Source organism: Orycteropus afer, unplaced genomic scaffold (assembly GCF_000298275.1).
Source record: "Orycteropus afer afer isolate SDZICR_OR568_19922 unplaced genomic scaffold, OryAfe1.0 scaffold00204, whole genome shotgun sequence".
Lineage (NCBI taxonomy): Eukaryota > Metazoa > Chordata > Mammalia > Tubulidentata > Orycteropodidae > Orycteropus > Orycteropus afer.
Window position 1 is genome coordinate 2,798,874 of NW_006921791.1, and position 26,023 is coordinate 2,824,896.

The 26,023-nt window shown below is 39.5% G+C and overlaps 1 protein-coding gene across 1 annotated transcript in view; it reads right to left on the reverse strand.

The window, feature by feature from the left end:
* The window catches only part of MYT1L (myelin transcription factor 1 like), a 280,476-nt gene that overhangs the window by 60,459 nt on the left and 193,994 nt on the right, over positions 1–26,023 (reverse strand). Inside the window, exons 15-16 of the mRNA XM_042781958.1 lie at positions 19,253–19,336; positions 17,497–17,718 (exon numbers count right to left, since the gene is read on the reverse strand). Of these exons, the coding sequence (XP_042637892.1) occupies positions 17,497–17,718; positions 19,253–19,336 (306 nt within the window). The remainder of the gene's footprint in view (positions 1–17,496; positions 17,719–19,252; positions 19,337–26,023) is intronic.

The following is a 26,023-nucleotide window of genomic DNA, read 5'->3' on the forward strand; positions in this document are numbered from 1 at the left end:
TGGTTAGCAGGCAAGTGTCTTAGCCACTATGCTACCAGAGAAATTTGACACTTAAGTACATCAAAAGATTTCACTGAAAGAGTAAAAAGAGAACCCACAGACTGGAAAATATTTTCTGGCAATGATGTACTGGAAAAGGGGCTAATCTCTAAAATTTATAGAAAACTTCAACACTTCAACAATGAAAGGACAACTAATCCAGTTTAAAAATGGGCAGAAGATATGAACAGATACTTCACCAAAGGCACATTCAAGGAGCTAACAAACACATGAAGAAATGCTAGCAATCATTAGCCATCAGACAGATGCAAATTAAAACAACAATATGATGTCATCTCACCCCAGCACTAATAGCAAAGTTCAAAAAACCAGGAAACAACAAATGCTGGTGAGGGTGTGGAGAGCCTGTAACAGTCATACCCTGCTGATTGATGGTGTTGTAAAATGGTGCATGCATTGTGGAAAATGGTATGACACTTCCTTAAAAAGCTGGAAATAGAAACACCATATGATGCAGCAATCCTACTAGTAGGTATATATCCTAGAGAAATAAGAGCCGTGACATGAACAGATATATGCACATCCATGTTCATCTCTGCACTATTCACAAAAGCAAAAACATGGAAACAACCTAAATGCTCACCAACAGAGGAATGGATCAACAAACTATTGTACATACATACAATGAAATACTATGCAATGTTAAAGAGCAATGATGTATCTGTGAAACATCTTATAACATGGATGAACTTAGAGGCCATTATGCTGAGTGCAATTAGTCAATCACAAAATGACAGATGTTGTATGAGACCACTATTGTAAAAAGGCAAGAAAAGAGTTTCACGAAAAAAGAAATATTCTCTTACCATTACCAAGGGTGAGTGGGCAAGGGAGGGTAAGCTACTAACTAGAGGGTAGACAATAAATAAATAAATAAATAGATAGCCAGCAAGCTAGCTAGCCAGATGTAACCACCACCACTTCCTCTCCCCCCGCCCCCAAAGAAAAAAACACTAAAAAAAATAAGGAACATGAATGTTAAGTCGCACTACAAGGCTTATAATAAAAAACAGCAAATTGCTGCTCCATCTCTCCCTAGTTTACTCTCTAGGGGCAACTCTTTTCAGTAATTTTTTTCAGTATCTTCTTATATTTATTTCAATGTTTTTACTGCTCTGTCTTGATTTAGACATGACGACTGTTTTCTTTAGAAGACAGGTTTTTCATTTCTTCACATCATCCATCCTCTTTCCTTCCCATCACCCTCCTTGTAATTACATTGCTTAAGTACAACTTTTGTTCATAACTGTTGTGTGCAGTTGAGTTGATACCCATTCACAGCTAAACCCTGTTAATTGCTCTGATTATATTCCTTTATTATTATGTATTATTTTAAGAATGGCTCTAAATTACTCCCCTACCTTTATCAGGCTTTCTGGCAATGCCCTTCTATGTTGACAGGGTAGATCATCCTTGTGAATTGCTTTGGCCAATTAGCACATGTCATGCTAACAGAGGCTTAATAAACACTGGCACAGTGGGGCTGCCTTCTTCCTGTTTTTCAGAAGTCTGTAACTACCTACCTGTGCATATGCTTAGACTAGCTCTGCTAGATGATAGCAGATATGTGGCTCAGTGATCCCTGATGTCCCAGCTGAAAGCAGACATCAGCCAACTGCCAGCACCCACAGCCAGACATGAAATTGAGATGATCCTAAAACAACCATCCCTCAGCCCAACCTGTTGTTTGTCTAGAGTAGGTGTGGGCGTAGTTGAGAATATTGTATAAGGTAATTGCCATTGCTAGATTCTGTAAGACAAGAAGGGAAGAAGCTGGAGTTGAGCCTCATCATTTCACTTCATTTCCCTAATTTTAGTAAAATGGCTCATTCCTGTTTTCTGCTGTATCTACTGTCCCAGTCCAGAGCTTCTCTCATTCTCATCTGCAGGTGTGTGGTGTGAAGGAGGGACGATCATCTGTAGGTGGGAGGTAGGGAGTCTAGGAGTAAGATTACTGCTTCTTTCTTATTTTTATTTTCCTTCAATTTTTAGTATAGTGAAAATGTAAACACACAAGCATTTGAAAATTTCTACAGGTATAATTCAGTGAGATTGTTTACTGTTCTTCGTGTTGTATAATCATTCTCACCTTCATTTTCTGAATTATTTCACCACCATTAACTAATGCCCCCTAAGCAAAAATTCTCCTTACACCCCCCACTTGACTATTTCTTATGTATTTTTTTCTATGAATCCTCTGTTTTCAACCTGCCTTGAATCCCTGATTTCAGAGACACCTGGCAGTATCCTCACATGTTTTACGAGAATCTGCAGTACACATTAGCTCACTTCTCCTTTTCTTGGTTATCTTCCCCATTTTTACCTCTCCATCTCCAACCCTTTCCCTCACCTTGCTTAGCATTGTATAGAAAGCTGTAACTTTTCAAGAACAGCATAGAGTTGGTGGAAGATCTTAGATGGCCCTACTCCCTTTCTTGAAGGCCTGGAGTGATGCAAAACAGCCAAGAAAAATTAGACCTAAAGAGGCTTTTCGGTTGGGAGAAGGAAAAATGAAGTGACAATCTAAGTAGACTGATAATCAAAGAAATGACAAAAACATCAACAGCTCAATGGTGTGCTTTGCTCACCCAATGATTGATCCTAGTCAAAGTCCCCTGTCAGTTAGCTTAAGGCATTTGACTGCTAACTAGAAAGCTGGCAGTTCAAACTCACCAGCCACTCCTTAGAAGGAAGATTGGGCAATCTACTTCTGTAGAGATACCACCTCAGAAACCCTTGGGATCAACCCAATGGCAGTGAGGTTTTTTTTTTTTTTGTCATTTTGGTGAGAATAGATAAATGAGGCACTGAACTGAGCTAGATTAAGTTCTTGTCATGTTGTTGTTGTTATTTGCCATCAAGTGGGACCCGACTTGGGCACTATGCTACCAGAGCTCCTAGTTCTTGTCATAGTGGGGTAGAAACTGAAAATAGAAAATAGTTTAGTTACAGAAAAACACTCTCACTCTTCATTATTTGCAGATTCTGTAGTTGTCAATTCACTTACCTAGTCAAATTTATTTGTAATCCAAATCAAAACTCATGACACTTTTGTAGTCATTTGCAAACGTGTAGACTAGTGAAAATTTTGAGTCACCCAACAGGTACAGTCCCATGTGAGGTCAATCCATATAAGGTCAAACAAGGCAATGCTCTGCCATCTTGTTTAGTTCTTGTATTGTAAAACAGATGTCCTTTTCACAGTCAACTTAGTATGTGGTTTTTTGTGCTTTTTGTTGCTGATTTTGTTGTTTAAAATGCTCCCCAAGCATAGTGTTGAAGTGCTGTCTACTATTTCTAAGGGCAAGAAGACTGTGTGCAACATGACTTAGGAGGAAAATACATGTGTTTCATAAGCTTCGTTCAGGAAGAAGTGATAGTGATATTGGCCATGAGTTCAATGTTAATCAATCAACAATATATATTAAATAGAGTGTTTTTTAAACAAAAATGCATATAAAACAGTTTTATGTATTGATTGGTTGATGAAAATGTGACCAGAGGCTCCCAGGAACTTAACTCTGAATTTCCCCTAAGAGCAATGGTTCAGTCTTCACTAATTTAGTGTTTGTGGCCACTTTATAGATCATAACTACCACAGATAACAAGAATTGACTGTATGTATTTGTAGGAAAATGTATAAATAGGTGTTGTAATGCAATCACATTCAGTACACATTTACTATTTGCTATGTTCCTGAAAAGTTATTGTTCACCTAAGAATTGAGGATGGTATTGTATTATCAGAAATGTTTAAGGAAAATCAAAAGATTGGGGTTATAGCTTTATCTACAGGCACTAATTATGGGAACTTCAAAGTTTTTTTCTTTTTTTTTTAAACCTGAGATTAATTCACATATCTGGACATTAAAGCTCTTAAGAAGTCAGATTCTACATCTGTTTATTGGAGGTAAAATTACCTTGGTTGTTATTCTTTGTTTGTAGATTGTTCTTCTTTATAAAATTATAATGGACAAAGTCTCTTGGGGTCGATTATATTAAATGTTTTATTCCTCCAAAGATCTGAGCACAGTGGCCAAAATAATGTGCTTGTGATAGGTAGAATTCTAAGATGGTCTTCAAAGGTACTGTTCCCTGGTATACACACCCTCCTCTTGATATAGGTGAGATCAGTGAATATTATGGGATAGGCACTTTCATGATTGTTGTTGTTGTTGTTACGTGCCGTCGAGTCAGACCTGACTCATAGCGACCCCTCCTTGGGTTTCCGAGGCAGTATCACTGCAGAAGTAGATTGCCCCATCTTCCTTCCGAGGAGTGGCTGGTGGGTTTGAACCGCCAGCCTTCTGGTTAAGTCAAGTGCCTTAGCCACTATGCTACCAGAGCTCCCCTCTTTCATGATTAGGGTATATTATAAAAGATTCCTTGAAGCAGACTGGAGATTGTCCTGCTGGCCTTGAAAAAGTAAGTTGCCATGTTGTGAGGGTGCCATATGCCTAGAACTTGAGAGTGATCTCAAGGAACTAAGAGTACACCTGGTCAACTGCCAGCAAGAAACAGAGACCTCACATCTATAACCACAGAGAAGTGAATTCTGCCAGGAATCTTGTTGAGTTTAGAAGTGAAACCTGAGCTCCAGGTAGAAATGTAGCTTTGATCCCTTGATTTCAGTTTGGTGACACCCTGAGCAGAGCATCCACTTTTGCTAGGCTAAAATTCTTGACTTACAGAAACTGAGATAATGAATGGTATCATTTTAAGCCACTAATTTTGTGGTACTTTAGAAAACTAATTTTGAAGCTATTAGAAAACTAACATAGTGCTCGTGCAACAAATGATAGTTCAGCTTTACAAGCTGCTTGCTCTTCAAGATTATTTTGAAGCTTAAGTTTATTCATTCAGCATTTGTTGAATGCTTACTAGACTCTGGGGATATAATGATGATATGGTGAATGTGAAAGTGCTTTAGGAGAAAAGATTCCTGTAAAAATAAAATATGACTGTATTCTATCCCCCCCCCGCCCCCCAGAAAATACTGTACAAAAATATTTGCTGTTTCAGGCAAAGGAGCCCTAACAGATGTAACCTTTAGCTTTTTAACTCTTCATGGTGCCCTTTGGGATTCAGAGTTTGAGACAGATGTTAGATCTGAGTCTTCCCCTCCCCAATGCTTCCTGTCAAATGCTAAAATACGTATTAGATGAAAAAAAGAGTTGGACCATATGAAGTGCTTTTAGGAGCAGTAGCAGTAACGGGTGTCTGTTAGTGGGCATTGGGGGACTGGCCAAAAGACCACTTGATGCGGAGAACCCAGGGGCTGAGCAGGAAGTCTCACTGCAAAGGGTAGTGACTCAAATCACCCCCAAATTTTCTCAAATAATTTTGGGACAATACAGCCAATTATCCAGAAGAAATGGCTCTGAGGATAAACAGTGAAGCCATTTTAACTCTTTCAAATGGGAGGGAAAGAATGAAGACTTATGGAAACTGCATTTCTTACCATCTGTAGCTCATCATAGCATCACTAGTTGAGTCCTAATCTCTTTTTCTGAGGCTGGATGTGGGAGGAGAGGAGTCTTAAACAATGGTTGGTATGCAGAGCTGCTCTCTCAAGGGACAAGAGGCCCCACACTCCCTGCCCAGCACAAAAGAGCATAATTATTTCCTCAATACGATATCAACTTCAAATCTCCCTCCTTCATTTCAAGAATTACAACACTCTGGCAGAGAATACTTCTTTGAAGTACTCAGGTTTGAAATGAATTCTTTGTGGATAATGGTGGTTTCCATTTACCTATTCTCCTTTGGGAGCTCTGGTAGCCTAGTGCCTAAGGTACTTGACTGCTAACCAGAAGGCTGGCTGTTTAAACCCACCAGCCACTCCTCGGAAGGAAGGTTTGGGCAATCTACTTCCGTAGTGATATGGCAACCCAAGGAGGGGTTGCTATGAGTCAGGTCTGACTTGACGGCACACAACAACTTATCTTTAGCAACAAAACAAATTGTAGGGTCTTAAATAAAATATAGAGAAAATTTTCACTCTTTTCCCACAAGCATGGCAACTGGTTAGACCATTAAAAGTTTGATATTAAAGGGCTGCCAAAGTACCAAAACCTAGACACTGGTAGGTAGTTTCCTGGGAGCAGGAGGCCAGTAAAGCCACCAATTCAGTACTCGGGCTAGCGCTGAACAAAAATGTTCTGGATGTCTCTTGTAGAAAATTTACAGTGTCTGTAGAGAGACCACCTTCCCCTTAACCCATTTTTCCTTTTCCTTATCTCTTTCTGTCCACAAAAAATCTCAAATATTAGGGACCATTCCTTCTTGTGTTGCAAAATGAGGTATGATTTTTTTTTCAATATGCTTTAATAACAAACAAACAAACAAACTGCCACCTGGTCTGAAGGAGTCCCTGATGATGTCTTTCATATCCCCTCTGACCAGCACAGGAATATGAAGAAGGAAGCACAGAGAAAATGTGGAGAGAGGTGGAAGTAGCTAGCTTGGGGAAAGGCAAGAGTATCCATACTGGGTCTTTAAAGGGTATCCATTAGGAAAAGATCTGAGGTAGCAAGGCTGTAGGTTTTGTAGTCTGCATGTAACGTAGTTGCCAAAACTGTAGTTTTCCTACTCCCTGACTTTAGAATATGAATTTATCACCAGAGAATGCTTTCAGTAAAGAACAACTTAATCCATCAGCATCTTCTATTTATATGTGTGGTGTTTGCTAAGGTCGGCCAAGGTCTTAACCATAATAGGGCACCTACCCAAGTACTGAGGATACGCACACAAATAAAAAATGTTCCCTGTCTTGAAGATACTCTTAGTTCAGTGGGGGCTAATGCATGCAAACAGATAGTTACAATAGAGCATGACAAATATTGCAGTCATTCCAAAGGGGGCCAAAGAGGAAGGTATCACTCTACTTGGAGAGAGGAAGTCAGGGGAGGTTTCCCCAAGTTTTTTTTTTTTTTTTAAAAGAGCAGAATCATGAAGAGAGAAGAGCAATGAATTGGTGAAGTCAACTTATCTGGGTTTGAACTCTGGTTCTGTCTTTTACTAACTATATGCCCTTGGACAAGGCACTTAAATTCTCTTTACCTCAATTTCCTTATCTTTAAAATAGACATAATTATTATAATTGAGTTACTATGAAGATTAAAGGCTTAATATACTAAGATGCTTAGAATTCTTCCTGACACATAATAAACTCAACTAAAATTATTTTGAAGAATGAGACCTTTATGAAGTGGATGGGGAGATGGAGAAAATGGTATGCTAGGTAATGGGAAGGCACAGAGGTGTGAAATACCATGATTCCTACAAGCAATTAATTTCAGTAGCTCAGAATGGCTAGCTAATGGGTTGCTGGGAGAGGACACTGGAGAAAGAAGCATGGCTAGATCACGAGGAACTGTGTACGCCTGTTGAGAGTTTAGATTTCTGTCCTTTTCTACTATCCTGGACCCCATGCTAGCTCCTCTGAGTCACTCTACTATCAACATTCTCAATTTCTTCATTCCTCTATTTCATGCTCCCTGCAAGTCCCCAAAGCTCACAACGCTCCATTTCTCTTTTCCACACCCAGATGGCTGAGTGTTATGGCAGCAAACACTACCTCTCTTCCTCAGACTGAAAAATCCACAACCAATGAATGGTTACTGATTTCAGCTGGGTCCTCAGCCTCACCATTATTCATTCTACTAGTCTCCATCCTTTTTCATATTGCTCTTAACTATAATTCTTAATGTTTCCCACTCCCCTTAATTCCTCTGCCTAAGTAGCCCCCACTCACTCTTATCTGTTAGCAGATGTCCATGCTTCCTATGATGAAATTATTTCAAGAGTGATTTTAACTTCTTACTTGCCCTCACTTACTAATGTATTATATCCACATTTACCCTTCTTCATTCATACCTTTATCTTGCCTTTGACTCAATGTATATTGACCTCTAGCAAGATCTTGCTCCAGTAAATCTTTTTTTCTTCATTCTTTTATTATTATTTTTAATTGTGATTTCAGTGAAAAATTTACAGAGCAAATTCACATTCCATACAGCAGTTCACATATACTTTGTCTTATGACATTGACCACAATTCACCACAATGCAACAGCTCCCCTCCCACTTCCTCCTGACAGTCACCTCTTCCCTGTGTCCATCCCTCCATGCACTCCTGCCTCCTGAACTGTCTCCCTGTGCACTGTCTCCCTTCTTTCTCCCATGATATTTCTCTCCAAGGAGTGTATCTACCTCAGGTAAATGTTCAGTTCATATGCCTATCTTTTGTTTGGCTGGAAACCACAGGTGTGGGTTCAATTCCAGACCTGAAGGGCAGCTAGGGGCCATAGTCTCAGTGGTTCCACCAGGCTCCATCAGACCAGCAAACCTGATTCCCCTTATTTTTTTTCTCCAAATGATTTTGAGTTTTGTTCCACATTGTTCTCCCTCTCTATCCAGGATCTCCTACATAGATCCCCCACTGAATGGTTGACAGTGGTAGCTGGGCACCATCTAGTTCTGGTCTCATAGTTGTATAGGCTGTAGATCACATGGTGTACCAGTTGCTAGCACCAATACTTTCCATGAATCTTTGGCTTTCTTCATTCTTCTTTGCTCTGGACAAGGAGAGACCCATCACTGATTCTAGATGGATGCTTGTAAGGTTTTAAGATCCCAGTCACTTACTTGCCAAAGTAGGAGGTGGAACAATGTTTTGTGTAGTATGTTATGCCAACTGAGCTTGATGTCTCCTGTGACTATGGTCCCAAGCCCACAGGTTCAACTACTCAGTGCCTCTGGCCCTTGTGACCAAGAAGTGACTACAACCTTGTCCCTTGTCAGCTCTACTATATACCTGCTCCAGTAAATCTTTCTGTTCCCTTCTGTGTCTTTAAATTCCTTCTCTCTCCTGGTTTCTTCTCTTCAGAAAAACAACATATCCAAGTTTTTCTCTTCTTATAAAACCCTCCCCTATATCTCAAACCACTTCTAGTTACTACCAAATGTGGTTTACCTTCTTCTCTTCTAAACTTCTAGCAAGATTAGTTGCGTCCTCTGTTTCCACTTTGACATCTTCCATCTGGCCCTTGACCTATTTCAATCTTGTTTTGGCATCTGGTCCTTTCCCTAATCATCTTATGAAACCACTCTGTTGAGGTTTTTAATGCCAACACCATTCTGTATTTAGAATCCAATAATCATTTTATAAATGCTCTTATTGGGTCTCTCTGCTACATTATATTGCTTTCTCTTTTTTGAATTGCCTTTGCCCCATCAACAAGACTCCCTATTCTCTTAACTCTGCCTGTCTCATCTCTGTCTTTTTCATGGCCTCGTTCCACATCCCCTCCACTTTCCATTAAATGTTAGTGTTTCCTAGAGTTGTCTTTTGCTGTCTGCTCTTCTCATTCTATTCATTTCGGTGTGATGCCTTAGTCTAATTATAATGTAGAAGTTTCTGATCCCTACATTGCTCTGTCTAAGACACTTCTCTCTCAATTTCAGTTGCCTGCTGGTCAGTCCCACATCAAAGTCTCACCAAACCTCAAACAATCATATTTAAGATGAAATAATCATCTTCTCCTACCTTTTCCCAAATTTACTTATTTTCTTGTGTTCTTGATTTCACCATTCATACTGTTGTTAAGGGCTTGGCAACTTTTCTCCTTCAATATTCATTCATCAGATCCTACTGGTTTCAGTTCCTAAACATATCTCTAATCTTCTGTCTTTTCTACCATCATCAAAAGTCAGGCCCTCGTCATCTCTCACTTGAATCACTGGAAACTGTCTAACTTGTCCTCCTGTTCCCAGTCTTTATCTCATCAAACTCATCTTCCACACAGCCACCAGAATGACATGTGTAAAACACAGACTCGACCCTCTATTTAAACCCCCTTTAATAGAATATTATTATCTAAAGGTTAATCTTTTTATCCAAAATCTCATGTCTGGGGAAAGCCTTTCCTGTTTACTCTCGTCATACATAGGGTTGTGATGACTCAGGATTGACTTGACAACAGCTGGTAGACCACATGTTTCTCCTCTGCTCAACAATATCTTGTCCTGGTCTGTAGCCAAGCATTACTGCATTATAGCATCTTTTTTTTATTTAGCCGGTCTCTGCTAACCATAGTCTCTTCTTCTGTTCTTTTTTAAAATTTTTATTGTGATTTGGGTGAAAGTTTACAGTGCAAATTCACTTTTCATACAGCAGCTCACATACCCTTTGTCTCATGACATTGACTACAATTTACTAGAATGCAAAAGCTCCCCTCTCACTTCCTCCCCATAGTTACCTCTTCCCTGTGTCCTTCCATCCCATGTATTCCTGCCTCCATGAGGTGTCTCCTTGTGCATATACAGCCCTTTATTCTCCCATAGTTGATCTCTCCAAGGAGTGTATCTACCTAATATGTTCAGCTCATATGCCTGTCTTTTGTTTGGATGGAAGCCACAGGAGTGGGTTCAGTTCCAGACCTGAAGGGCAAGTAGGGGCCATAGTCTCAGTGGTTCCATCAGGCTCTATTGGACCAGCAAACCTGGTGTTTTTGTTTTTTTTTTTAATGATTTTGAGTTTTGTTCCATATTGTTCTCCCACTATATCCAGGATCTCCTACATAGATCCCCCTCTGAGTGGTTGACAGTGTACCCTGGCATTATCTAGTTCTTCTGGTCTCATAGCCATATAGGCTGAGGATTGCTTGGTGTACCAGTCACTTGGACTAATTGTTTTGATGCATCTTTGGTTTTCTTTATTGTTCTTTGCTCTGGATGAGGAGAGACTCATCGTTGCATCTAGATGGCTGCTTGCAAGCTTTTAAGATCCCAGTTGCTACTCGCCAAAGTAGAATGTGGAACAACGCTTTTGTGTAGTTGTTGTTGTTATGTGCCATCGAGTCAGATCTGACTCATAGCAACCCCTCCTTGGGTTTCTGAGGCCGTATTCCTACAGAAGTAGATTGCCCCATCTTCCTTCTGAGGAGTGGCTGGTGGGTTTGAACCGCCAGCCTTCTGGTTAGCAGTCAAGTGCCTTAGTGTAGTATGTTATGCCAACTGACCTTGTTGTCCCCTGCAACTATGGTCCTGAGCTCACAGGTCCAATTACTTGCTCCCTCTGGGTAGCTGGCTGCGGCCAAGAAGTGACTACAACCTTGTCAACTCTACTATATACCTGGGAATTCTAACAGAACATAAAAATATACTTGTAGAAACATTGTCTGCCCACCCTATACATGGTCTTGGGCACACTCTTCCCTGCATGGGACATACCTAACAGTTCAGCCTGTCCACCCATCTATCCACCCATATATCAATGTTTGCCTTCACTGACAATGCAGTCAGTGCAAAATGGTTCATTTTTTGCTCTCTGTACCTATCATGTACCTCTCTCTATCTTCCTTTTCCTCAATGCCTCCATGTTGATTACTCATAATTAGTATATTGCCCTTCTCTTCACCCAAATCAATACTTGTCTCTACCTATCTAATCTTCCTCTCTTCTTAATGACAGAGATTGTAGTATTCATCTTTGTATTTCCAGAACTTGGCACAATGACCCACACTGTAGATTCTTCATAAATGTTAGTTGAATGAAACAAATTAATGAATATATCAGTCAGGGACTCAGAAGAGATAGCTGGGTTGTAGTTTAAGATTTCCTTTCAAATATACCTAAAAGTCTAAATTTTCTATGAAGCCTTCTCAGATTTCTCCAGGTGTAAAATCAATCTCTTCTACTGCATAATCCCTTATCATCCTTTCACTGATTTTTGCATCTATCCTATTCAATATGCTTTATGTAAACATGTGTCTTCACCATGAGGTTTTGAGCTAGTGGAGTCAAGTGTCATATTTCACCATCTTAGGCTCTGTTGTAACTGATGCAAGGTTGGCAAACAGTAAAAATCATGTAATGCTCAATGAATGGAATTAACACGTTGTATATACTATGTATTAGCTCTTGTTGACTTCCCTTGGTATAGACCTTAACACTTCCTCAGTTTGTGTTAACTGAGACTGAGGCAAATTTTTCTGACCCATATTACCTGGACTTCAACACTCTTCTGTATAAAATAAGGATTTTCTATAGTGACTTCTAGTTGTCATAGAATTATCTAAGTGGTGACTTTTTTTTAAAGTGACATCTTTGCTCTTTAACATTTTATTTTTTATTTTAATTTAAACAAATTTTTTTTATTGTGATTTGGGTGAAGATTTACAGAGCAAATTCACTTTCCATACAGCAGTTCACATATACTTTGTCTCATGACATTGACCACAGTATACCACAATGCAACAGCTCCCCTCCCACTTCCTCCCCACAGTTACCTCTTCCCAGTGTCTACCCCTCCATGCACTCCTGCCCCCTTGAGCTGTCTCCCTGTGCATAAGCAGCCCTTCTTTCTCCCATGATTGTTCTCTCCAAGGAGTGTATCTACCTCAGGTAAATGTTCAACTCAGATACCTGTCTTCTGTTTGGCTGGAAACCACAGATGTGGGTTCAATTCCAGACCTGAAGAGTAGTTAGAGGCCATAGTCTCAGTGGTTCCACCAGGCTCTATCAAACCAGCACACCTGGTCCTCCCCCCACTTTTTTTTCTCCAAATGATTTTGAGTTTAGTTCCTAAGTGGTGACTCTTGCTTTCAAGGCTTTGTGATTTGATTTGTCTGTGGTTTGGTCCATTTCTGGAAAGGATAAGCCTTTTATATTTGATCCTGGAAATCTCAACTTAGTTGCTTCTATAATTATATCCATTCAAAAGATAACAGGAACCTGAATTGGTCCTTAGGACACAAAGCAACTCCCTGCCACCCCCCCCCCACCCCCGCAGCTCAGCCCTTGGTAGATAACTCATTGTTGCTACTGGTTCAGGTGTGACTGACTCTGACAATTATTCTTAGGAAGAAGCCTCCTTGTGGGAATAATTGTTCAAACACTCAAGAAATAACAGAAATGAATTTATCATAAGGGCTTGTGTTTTTAAAATATGTCATCTATAATTAGGGGGAGAAGGAACTGTAGTCTTTTCTATTTTTTGAGTATCAGATGTTGTTGTTGTTATGTGCCATGGAGTCGGACCCGACTCATAGCGATCACTCCTTTAGTTGCCGAGGCAGTATCACCATGGAAGTAGATTGCCCCATCTTCCTTCCGAGGAGTGGCTGGTGGCTTTGAACTGCCAGCCTTCTGGTTAACAGTCAAGTGCCTTAGGCACTACACTACCAGAGCTCCCTGAGTATCAGTAGCAGGTCTCAATAGAAACATTTGTCTAGTTTATATGAGAAAGCATCTGGTTTTGAATGACCTATTTTTCATTTTGAACACTGCTTTTTTTAGCAAGGCCCAGCCAATCCTAAAGATAAAGTAAAACATTTTATTTTCTTTTATATAATCTCTGTCTTTATTCAGACACCACTTAGTCCCAGCAAAAATGGACTGGGGAAGAAATATTCCTTCTCAATACATTAAATATATAAAGAACTTCATTCATTCTAGGACTATGTGATGCAACGGAAACATTTCACAACAAACAGGATGATGGTGCAGATGCTTAGAAGCATGTGTCAGCAATGAACATGATTATTTTGGAGACTAGCTCTTTAGGCCCCATTCAGTGAACAAGGGAGTTGAATAGCCCTGTAGCGAAGGTAAGTTGTCTAACAAAATGGAGCATAAACCAATAGAGCTCTGGGAATGAGCTGTTTGCAGACCACAAGGGCAGTACAACAGAACATTTCTAGAAAGAAGAGGTTCTAGGCAAAGCACATTATGTTAGTAATGTTGTTGTTGTTGTTGTTATGTGCCATCGAGTCAGACCCGACTCATAGCGACCCCTCCTTTGGTTTCCGAGGCGGTATCACTACGGAAGTAGATTGCCCAGCCTTCCTTCTGAGGAGTGGCTGGTGGCTTTGAACCACCAGCCTTTTGCTTAGCAGTCAAGTGCCTTAGGCGCTATGGTACCAGAGCTCCCATATGCAATTATATATTGTGAGTAATAGGAGCCTGTAAGTTGTGATTTTCTTCACTAAATATGATCTCTTCCCCAAGATTCCATCAGGCATGTAATGATGAGTGCATTTGAACAAATTCTAACACATGTCTGTGTCAGAGACCCCGGTGAGATGCATCCCCATAAAAAATAAAAGAAAACAAGGATAAAAGAAAGCAAGGGAGAGCCACAAATCCAAGAATAGGCAGGCTCAAATCATTAATAAATCTCATTTTCAGCATCTGCGTGTCAAGTAGAGTGAATTGAGGCATGTAGAGTTGAGAACTTAATATTGGGGAAAGTCTTTGAGAACTCAGTTTACCACCAAGGAATGATGGGCAAAGTGCAGTCCCATGTGAGTTCTCCTGACCCTGATGTCTGATCTGTGGGACTCGAGTGCTCCTAGAACTCTTCCCTCTGGAATAGTGTTTAAGATATGCAATTCCCCTGAACAAGCTGCACTAAGAAATTTAGGTAAGTTAGCATTTTGAAGCAAAGTGAGAAATAATTTCCTGAAGCAATATAACCTGCACAATGGAGGCTCCAGACAATTGCTTGTTCTCTTGACCCTAATATGTAAATTCAATCAACGGTTTTGAAATAGGAATAAATAATATATATCTGGTAGTTTATATTTATTTCATAAAAACAAATGGATAAAATCTAAGCAAGAGGAATACTTGTCCTAAATGGTGAGACCTCTGCAGAGTGTTTAGCTTTATGCAGATGCTGATATTCTTGTATTGTTGTTGTTATATGCCATTGAGTCAGACCCTACTAATAGTGATCCCTTCTTGGGTTTCTGAGGCAATATCACTACAGAAGTAGGATTGCCCAACCTTCCTTCTGAGGAGTGGCTGGTGGGTTTGAACCGCCAGCCTTCTGGCTAGCAGTCAAGTGCCTTAGGCACTACGCTACCAGAGCTCCCAATATTCTCGTATGGTGAGATTTTTTTCTTTACTCCAAGATATGAATATATATATAAAAATAATTGTAACTCATTCTATTTGTCAGATTAGCAAAGCATTTATACCATTATGCATATATCATATGGGGCAGAGTTTTAAAAGTTTTTGTAAGAGCCTAAGATTTTGGGAAGTAGGATCTTTTTGGAAGATAATTTGGTACTAACTGTTGAAATTTTAAAAACTAGCATGTTGCTTGTAGGACTATATCCTAAAGATGTGCTTGCACAAGGACCTGGAGATGTCTATATATATGAACTCTAAATGAGTTCCAAAAAGATTATACATATATATATAGAGAGAGAAAGGGAGAGAGAGAGAGAGTTCTTCATAATATTGAATATTGAAATTTGGAAAGGAGACTAATGGCATGGATGTATGATGGAATACTCTGTAACTGTGAAGAGGAATGAGGAAGTTTTCTGAGTGTTAATATGGAAGGATTTATCCATCTAAGAATAAATGCGTACTTTTTGCTGGGCCCTGGGAGGTGCAAATGGTTAACACACTCAGCTGTTAACTGGAAGGTTGGTGTCTGAGTCCACCCAGAGGCACATCAGAAGAAAAGCCTGGGGATCCACTTCTGAAAAATCAGCCATTGAAAACCCCGTAGAGCACAATTCTCCTCTGACACATATGAGGTTGCCATGGGTTGGAATTGACTTGAAGGCAACTATATTTTTTGGTGTATAATAGTGAAAAAAACCAGGACTTCCAACTAGTTCAAAATGGTTCAGTAATTATTATTGTAAACAAAGATCACATACACATTGCATAGCAACCAAATCTGTTGCCCATGGTATTTTGACCTGAGTAGGAAATAGCTATGTCCTGCTCAAAGATGATGGCTAATTGCTGCACTATGAGCAACACTATGTTGCCCTCCAGAGTCTTGCCAATAATCCAGTCTTCTATACCAGGGTCATGAAACGTTCAGGAAGAAGGACTATGGCAGGACTTTTGGAGAACAACAATATCGGCAGAACTTTGGAGAGCAACTCACATTCCAAACTGCATGGTTGGTTGCCATCTTTCAGAGAAGCAGAGCTGTTTGTTTCCTACTCAATCAATATACCACAGGCAACAAATTTGGTTGCTGTGCAATGCAAAAGTGGCCCTTGCTTAGGATGGCAATTACTGAATCATTTTAATATGGTTTGAAGCCCTGGAACAAGTAAACAAGGCTCTTGTGCTAATGTAGAGATATACAATACATTATGATCTATTTGTATAGGAAGAAAATATGGTGAGTGGTATATGTGTATGTGTGATGTGTGTCCAAATGTGTCTATACTGATGAGTGTGCTTTATATTCAAAAGGCAATTGTTGAAAGACACAGGAACTGACTACTTTTGGGAAGTGAGTTGAGAGACTGGGGTATGGAAAGGAAATATAACTTTGCTCTTTAAGTCCATTTATACTGTTTGAATTTTCTACATGAGCAGGAATTCCTTTTTTGTAATTAAAAACAAAACTTGCTTAAAATGTTAAGGCTCAATATCACATATTCTGTTAGATATGCATAAGAACTTTTGATTCCTTTTGTTTTCAATAGGGTTTTACAAATAAATTCAACATGCATTATGTGATTTGTACAGAAAATACTATACAGAGAAGCAGAAATAGAATACTTGTAAAATATATTTATGCAAGGGCATGATGTTTGCATTCTTGTAAGATTTCTGAATTTTCTACTACATATCTTACCCAACCTGGTTTTCATGACATTGGAGGACATAAAGCCTCCTATAATCTATTAGCCTCTTGTGCTTTACTTATACAGGTTCTTAAGTCTTTTTCAATGAGACTGATTTGGCAAAGCAGGCTTCTAAATAATTTAATTGCCTATTTTTCTTTTTAAATGACATAAGTACAAAACAATGAGATTAACTGATTGTTTTAAAAATTTCCTGATATATCTTTGGCTTAGGCATTCAACATGAGGCTACTGGGCCAAATGCCATCCTTTTGTCCTGAGTGTGGCCTGCCCAGATAAATTAAACATACAGATAATTGTGTGTATGTGTGTATGTCTACAACATTAAACTTTATTTCCTTCTGTGAGTCATAATTTTTTTTTTTTTAATTGTAAATCACTGTCCTGGAGGTGTAGTACCTAAGGCACTTGACTGCTAACCAGAAGGCTGGTGGTTCAAACCCACCAGCCACTCTTTGGAAGGAAGATGGGCAATCTACTTCCATAGTGATACTGCCTTTGAAACCCAAGGAGGGGTCACTATGAGTCAGATCCAACTTGATGGCAGTGAGTTTGGTTTTTCTTGTTCTAACAGTTTGATGTGGTTGAAGAAGTTTGTGATTTAAAAAAAAAAAAAATCATTATCTTTTCCTAAACCTTAGAACTTAATTAGTTAGGTATAGTTTTCAGTCTTATCTTTTCTCTTAAACGAAGGTGATGGATTAGAGGGTGAAAAATATTCACATCATAACAAGTCATGTTAAATAATTCCCAGCAGAACTGTCAAAAAACAGAAAAACAACCGATAGAGTAATTACTCACCTACGATGTGTGAGGAAACTACCACTGACGTGTCCTGATCCATCACATCCTGGAGTGGGACATGACATACCTTCCGTCTTCACTGACTTCCAGGAGAACTGGGAGCCATTTAGGTACCCATCCTTTTGCCTTTTGGCTGCTAGGGGGCACCCCGATGCACTGCGGTGGGATGCATACTTTCCAGTTATATGACCCTGACCATCACAACCAGGAACTGGACATCTGGATAGCAGATAGATGAGATAAACTTTATTGTCTTGCCATCATATACCTGGTAGCCTCTATAACAAAGTCAAAATAACCTGACATGAAGAAAAAAAAGAACAATCATGCTCTACTGACTAAGAAAAAGAAAGAAAGACCAAAAAAAAAAAAAAAAAAAAAAATCACTAAAAGACACCACCTAGTGGAGTATTAAATATTCCCTCCTGGCTGAAATATTACAGAGTTTATAGAACGCTTTTCTGAAACAAAATTTCTGTGCTTTGTGCTGTATGACTGACTCTAGAGTATGAAAAAGAAAATCAGATTGTTGCAACAAGTGAAATAAAGGTGTCTGTTTAAATATACCTTTTTCTTTTTGGACAGAATAATAGCTTTTATGGTAGAAAAATGCAAAATTGATGAGGGGTAGTGGGATTATTTTAAAAAAGACTATTTCATAAACATGTATTTTTCTTAAAAGCTTGAAATCATCTATTTGCCTAACTGTGCTCTCTGAAGGCAACAAAATACCTGTCCTGTTACATAAGATTTTAAACAGCAGAGAGAATACTTAATTAAAGTCAAAATAGTGTTGGCACAGAGTCCATGATTAGTAAATTTTTTGGAATAAATGGACAAATCATCGGCTAGAGCTAATGTTCAACAATAGTCTTATCAGAGTTTCCCAAACTTTTCTATCACTGAGGACAGAGGACACAAAATAAAACAAACAAACAATGTTTTCATTGAACCTCAAAGAATGTAGAGACGCAATTTAATGTACTACCCAAAGTTTGTGGAGTATGCTATGCATATTTGAATGGCTATAAGTTTACATTCTTTAGAATCTGTGTTACCTATTTGTTTTCCTAAGTTCTAATTCATTTTAATAATTTTTAGTTTAATAATTTTTTGAATTTTAGTTTAATCATTTTTTTTCCCAAAGAAATTGAGTGACATTAAAATTTTAAGACAGAAGCACTGTATTAATCATATTATTTTTTGAGATGCAGGTTCATCAGGTATTTGGGCAGGAGGGCAAATACCCTGGTTTGAGCAGCAGGGGGATGATATGATTCTTCTTCAACATGATTGATGCTTAGTATAGACTATCTGTCTCAGCTTCTTTTTTAGAACAAGGTAGAGTATAATTAAGTGAATTTTATAAGTTAAAAGTAAGGTATTAACTTTCAATGTTATATTTAATACCATCCTATAATTTCATAAACTTATTTTCCTGGTAAATTAAACAGCTTATAAAACTAAGCAGTATAGGTTTCCTGTGATGTTGCTTACTTAAATATTAGACAGTCCCTCAACATATTGAAGGTTATTAGCTTAATGTGCTATTATCAGATGTGCTTGAGCTTTTGAGACAAATTAGTGGTGACCTTTATTTACCTTTATTTATGCAGTTTACTGAAATCTCAAAGAATGCTTAACCGTGGTTTCTTTCATTTACCAATGTTCCCTTGCATCATTTAATCTCTTAAAATTTCCCACACTGGCAGCCATGCTGCCTACGTTTTTTGGTCTCATTGGGCACTCATACCTAATTGGCTCTTGATCTTCTTTGTCTTCTTTGCTTTGTGCTATCCTGATGCCACTTTTCTTTGCTCTTGGGCAACCTGAAAGGCTTAAATAAGAAAAATATTTTCAGAAAGCAATCCTTCACTGTTATTTCTGGCAAGCTTTCTTCACATCTGATGTTGCTTTAACTTTATTCTCCCCCAAATCCTTTGTTTCTTGGCATGGGGGGGGGGGATCTGAGGGAGAGGTTTCTTTTGGATGCTGCACATCTGTATCCTCTCAAAGAATTTAAACCAAGAACCAAATCCACTGCCATCAAATCAATTCTGACTGATAGTAACCCTATAGCACAGAGTAGAACTGTAAATCTTTACAGAAGCAGACTGCCTCATCTTTCTTCTGCAGTGGCTGGTGGGTTTGAAACACTGTCCTTTAGTTAGCAGCTGAATGTTTTAACCATTGCACCACCAGAGCTCCTTCATTAAAGCCTTTAAACTCATTGCCATCGAGTAGATTCTGACTCATAGTGACCCTCATTGGGTTTCCAAGGCCATAAACCTTTACAAATAGATTGCCTCATCTTCTTCTTTCCCCTCCTGTGGAGTAGCTGGTGGGTTTGAACCACCGAACTTGTGGTTAGCAGGCAAATGCCTTACCACGACACTAACAGAGGTCCCAAAGTTTTTAGACACTGTCAATTCCCTTTCAAAGGGAGTTAAAAGATTGAGGTGGGCTAGGATACTGCCTCCGAAATCCAAGGAGGGGTCGCTATGAGTTGGATTTGAGTTGACAGCAGTGAGGTTTTTTTTTTTTTTTGGTTGTTGTTTTGTGCTGTTGAGTTGGACCCGACTCATAGCGACCCCTGCTTGGGTTTCCAAGGCAGTATCACTACGGAAGTAGATTGCCCAACCTTCCTTCTGAGGAGTGGCTGGTAGGTTTGAACTACCAGCCTTCTGGTAAGCAGTCAACTTAAATACATGGGGAAAATGCTGGTCAATTTGCAGAAACAGAAGCATTCAGGAATTGTTGGAAAAGAAGCTGGAGGTTGTTTTGTTGTGTGTGTGAGAGAGAGAGAGAGAGAGAGAGAGAGAGAGACAGAAGAGAGAAGAGAGAAGAGAGAAGAGGAGACACAAAGGATGGAGACATCCATAAAGAAAATGGATAATAACTGCAAACAAAAACAAACTTTCTTAGTGATTTGATTTCTGATAGCCAGCTTGCCAAATCCTTCCATCTCATAAATTTGTATCAAGGGAAGGATAACATATTCCCATTCACTTAATGGGATTCTAGTTATATTTAGAATGTATAGTGGAAGTGGAATATGCTTACATTATTTAATTTTCAGATTTTTGGATAGAGACATTCACATTCATTTAAAAGAAAATTTTCATCTATTTGATGGTTAAGTTTATGTTTCAACTTGGCTGGGCCTGGTTGAGTGGCTGGGCAGCTGAATGTAGTTATTTCCCATGGTGAGACTGGGAATCAACTCCATGGTGGAATCAATTGGAGCAGCTGAGTAGCTGCTTTGGGTATATCGTCTGCTTCACATATATAAGAAACAGCTTTGAGAATGGTCTCTACATTATGGCACACTTGAACCCTGCATGCAGCTGTGTTGTTGTTCAGCAGCCTGCCATGCTCTGCTGACCTTGGAACTTTCAGTGGACTTGAATTAATGGCCTGCTATGTGGTTTGGTAATTTTGGGACTGTACCTTTTTACTTGTCAACTTTGGGCTTGTCAGTCTCAGCAGCCAGCAGCTGACTGAGTGAAGAAAAGCTTCCAGCTTCAGTGGGCTAGGAACAGGAGGAAGAGCTGAAGCCCAAGGTTGAGGGGCTTTCACCCAGACCCTAGAGCCTAGCACTTTGAACTCACATTTAAAGCCTCCTAACTGTAAGAGAATAAACTCCTGTTTGTTCAAGCCATCCCATTGGTGATATATTCCTGTCAGAGCAGCACTAGGTATCTAGAACAATCTGGAATAGAATAATACTTAGATCCAAAGATAAGTATATTTGAAGGAGGACATACAGAATAAATAGAATTCTATGGTATCTTAGTGCCTAAGGCATTTGACTGCTAACCAGAAGGCTGACAGTTCAAACCCACCAGCCACTCCTCAGAGAAGGAAGACTAGGCAATCTACTTCTGTAGAGATACCGCCTCAGAAACCCAAGGAGAGGTCACTATGAGAAGGAATCGACTCGATGGCAGTGAGTTTGTATTTTGGTTATGGAAATATTCAAAGAACTAGAAATTAGATAAGAACAAGAAATCAGGAAAATTATTAATATGCCCTATGATCATATGAAAGCTGAAATCTTCATGTTGACTCAGCTACTTCCTAGGTAGGATATAGGCTGTTCTTCCTCTTTTTCCTGAGATTGAAAAACATTTTTTTTTTCTCTTTTCTTTCATGTGAGTTCTGATATTTTTAAAAGCATGCATATTCTCAGATAGGAAAGGTGCTAATTCCACCTAAACCAGTAGCGATTGAGTGGACTCAGACTCATGGCAATGCCATGTGTGTCACAGTAGACATGTGCTCCATAGGTTTTCAATGGCTGTGATCTTTCAGAAGTAGAACTCCAGGTCTTTCTTCCAAGGCACCGCAGGTTGGATTTGAATCACTAACCTTTTAGTTAATAGCCATTTAACAATTTGCACCATATCCAAAAAGCCAAGCTCACTGCCATCCAGATGGATTCAACTCATAGTGCTCCCCATTGGGTTTCTGAGGCAGCAAATATTTATGGAGGTAGATCGCCCTATCTTCCTTCTGCAGAGTGGCTGATGGGTTTGAACCAACAACCTTCTGGTCAGCAGTCAAATGCGTTAGGCACTGCACCACCAGAGCTCCTTTTTAGCAACTCTTTATTCTACCTAAAACCAAAAAACTAAAAATCCAAACCCACTGCCATCGAGTTGATTCAGACTCATAGTAACAATTTAGGACAGAGTAGAACTGCCCTATTGTAGCGTTTCCAAGGCTGTAAATCGTTATGGAAGCAGACTGCCTCACCTTTTTCTTGCAGAACAACTGGTGGATTGGAACCATTGACTTTTTGGTTAGCATCTGAATGCTCTAACCACTGTGCAACCAGAGCTCCCATTCCACCAAGAGGGAGGCTTATTTCTCCCATTGGGAGCTCTGGTGGTGTAGTGCCTAAGGCATTTGACTGCTAACCAGAAGGCTGGCAGTTCAAACCCACCAGCCACTCCTCGGAAGGAAAGTTGGGCAATCTACTTCCATAGTACTGCCTTGGAAACCCAAGGAGGGATCACTATGAGTCAGATCTGACTTGACAGCAGTGAGTTTGATTTTTTTGGTTTTATTCCGCCATTAACCAGGACTTAGCTATCCTCCATTTTCTTAGTGTATTTCTAAGTTTGTGCTGGTGACCTGGCTTCTCTCAGCTGTAAATCAGCTATCTCACAGGTAGAAGGATAAGTGGGAGAGGATATCTGAAGACTTGCCCAGGAACCTCCAATTCCTCACATGTAAAAAGAGGTGATTGGGTTAGCTCTTATTTAAAGCCCATTCTAGCACCTTGAAAAATCCATGTCTGTTGCATTCTAATTCAGAGGATAACCCAGTGGGCTTTAGGCGTTTCTTAGGTACTTTGTCTGCTTAAGCATGGATTCTGGGACCTTTTCCCAAGTGAGTGACACTAGCCAACAGGAAGATCTTGTCTTACCCCTTAACCACAAACTCAAAAGTTGTTTTGGGGATGAGGGCATGGTAAGGTGATGAAATATCCTCCCATTCCCACCCCTGCAAACTTAGAGTTTTATAAATTAATAAAACAAACAAAACCTCACTGCCAAAAAAAAAAAAAAAACCAAACTCACCGCCATCGTGTCAATTAATACAGATGATCCAATTATAAGATTTCTTGGCATCAATGTGTATGACTTGAGAGCTAATTAAAACTCAGCTTTGTGTGCATCTATACTGTCCCTTTGTTCAATGAGGCTCTCCAGTAATTAAAACTGTTATTGCCCCTTTTCCAGAATGGCAAATGGAATGGAAATTTACAAAAGGAAACTAATACCTATAAACTTTTTTTGACAAACTGCAGGAAAAACAAAACAAAACAAAGACAAAAAAAGGCTTGCCTCTGACTAACTTGCCTGGGACTGAGCACTAAGGTTTATCTGGGGCCAGTCATGTCATGTGTTGAGTTTGTTGTTCAGTGTCAGAGCCGTCAGAGCCCACAGTTGAACTCCAAGCTCCGGGTGCTGCTGACAGCTGCTGACTTCTTCTTTCCATCTTCTTCCCTTTACCACTTAAACATGTTCAAATCTCCCTGAGGCTGTTAATGCCATACCTCCCTCCTCCTACTGTGTCTGTCTCCTTCTTTTTCAAAAAAATGAAAAGAAAGATGTGCTTGAATTCGCTACCTCTTGTTACTTTTATTTCTCTCCTTTTTTTTCACCATGAAAATTTTTTTTCAAGAGGTATGTGCACTTACTGCCTCTATTTTTTACCTCCTGCTTGCACCTTAGCCCAATGCACACTTTGCTATCTGGCTTCTGATCCATCTTCTACAAAAATTGCTCTTGCCAAGGTCATCCTAACATTGAGGCCAATCTTTGTATAAATTTGACCATCTGCAGCCCCTGGGACAGTTCCTTCTAGAGACAGTCTCTTAATTTGTTTTTTATAATTCCTACTCTGGTAGCATAGTGCCTAAGGCACTTGACTGCTAACCAGAAGGCTGGCAGTTCAAACCCACCAGCCACTCCTCGGAAGGAAGGTTGGGCATTCCTACTTCCGTAGTGATACTGCCTCGGAAACCCAAGGAGGGGTCGCTATGAGTCAGGGCCGACTCGATGGCAAATAACAACAACAACAACAACAACAACTCTTCTGGAAATTCTGTAGTTTCATTTGCAGCCAGTTTTTCATCTGCTGTTCTTAAAATTTTATTGTTTATTGGAGTCCTCTCCTAGGCTTTCTTATTTCTTATTCTTCACTTGTTTACTGCAGAAGCTTATCCACTTTTGTGTCTCAAGTTGTATGTTGATGGCTTCCAGGTCCACCTCTCTAATCCAGAGTAAAATGCAAACTTGTACATCTTATCGACTATTGTAAATATCTATTTGGGTATCACAAAGGCTCCTTAAACTGATACTGAAAATTAACCCAATCTTCTACCTCATCAGCCTACACTTATCTCCAATTCTCATTTGTTTCCTTTTAGTGAATAGCTACCAATATATTTTCATTCATTCATTCAAGCCAGAAAACCATGTACACATTCCTCTTTGCCTGCTTTCTCTTTTTTACTTCTCACATGTTCTGTTAATTTTACATCCTAAGTAATTTTTTAAAATCTAGCCATCTTCTATTTCCATTGATACTTACTCTGAAACCTGTGAGAGCTGGAATTCAATGAGACTGCCTTGTTTTTCTGGGTCTTGTAAGTTTTCCACCTTTGACAGGATGCAGTTATTTCACTTTTCCGTCATTCTCTATTAGTGAGAAATACTTGCGTTTGCACTCTCTGACAAGTTTCTGCCTACAGATTCTGGCTTTTGCAGGTTTTACTGTAGTAGAACAGACTAGTACTACTAATGAACTGAATTAACAGATTCACTGTTTAAAATCATCCAATAGCTCTTTTCTTCCACAACAATAAACCAGAATTCCTTCATAAGATTTATAAGGCTCCTCATTGCCTCATCCTGCCACCAATCTCCATTCATCTCTGCTGCTGTCCTTTTACAACCTATCATAATCTCTTGGCCTGCTTTCTCTCATCTCAAATCTTTGCATATGCACTTCACCCTGCATGATCTTACATCCCTCTGCTTACTCATTCCAACCTGTTTGATCTCAACTTAGATATTACATCTGTGATAGTTAAATTTGTGTATCAACTTGGTTGGGCCTGGTTGAGTGGCTGGGCAGCTGGAAGTAGTATTCCCCATGATGAGACTGGTAATCAACTCCATGGTAGAATCTACTGTGAGCAGCTGAGTAGCTGTCTGAGGGATAAGGTCTGCTTCCTGTACATAAGGAGAAGGCTTGGGGAATGGTCTTATGGTATGCTTGAACCCTGCACGCAGCCGTGTTGTTGTTCAGCAATCTGAACAAGTCATGCTCTGCTGACCTTGGGACTTTCAATGGACTTGAATTAATGGCCTGCTGTGTGGTTTGGTAACATTGGGACTGTGCCTTTTTACTTGTCAACCTTGGGCATGTCAGCCTCAGCAGCTAGCAGCTGTCTGAGTGAAGAAAAGCCTCCAGCTTCAGTGGAACAGGAGCTGGAGGCAGAGCTGAAGCCCAAGGTTGAAGGGCTTTTATCTAGCCCCTAGAGCCCAGTACTTTGAACTTGGACTTAAAGCCTCCAAATTGTAAGAAAATAAACTCCTGTTTGTTCAAGTCATCCTATTTGTGGGACATTCTTGTCAGAGTGGCACTAGGTAACCAAAACAACATCCTTCAAAGAAATGTCTTTGGCCATTCCATGCCATTTGGAAAACTAATTCTCTGAGTTTTCTTAGTGCTCTCCATTTGCCCATTAGTAAATTACTCATGCTATATTGTAATGGTCCATTTACTTATCCACATGGCCCTCTAAATTGTCAGCTTCATGAGAATGTAAACGATTCACCTATTTCCCCAATAGTTAGTCCAATGCTTGCACATAGTAGGCGATATTTAAATATTTGTTGATTGAATGAATGAATAAAAGAGGAATGGGTGAGAGAGTTGTAGAATCCTACTTCTTCCCTTATGTTCAAGACTACGAATTTAATTGTAAGAGAGAGAGCCACAC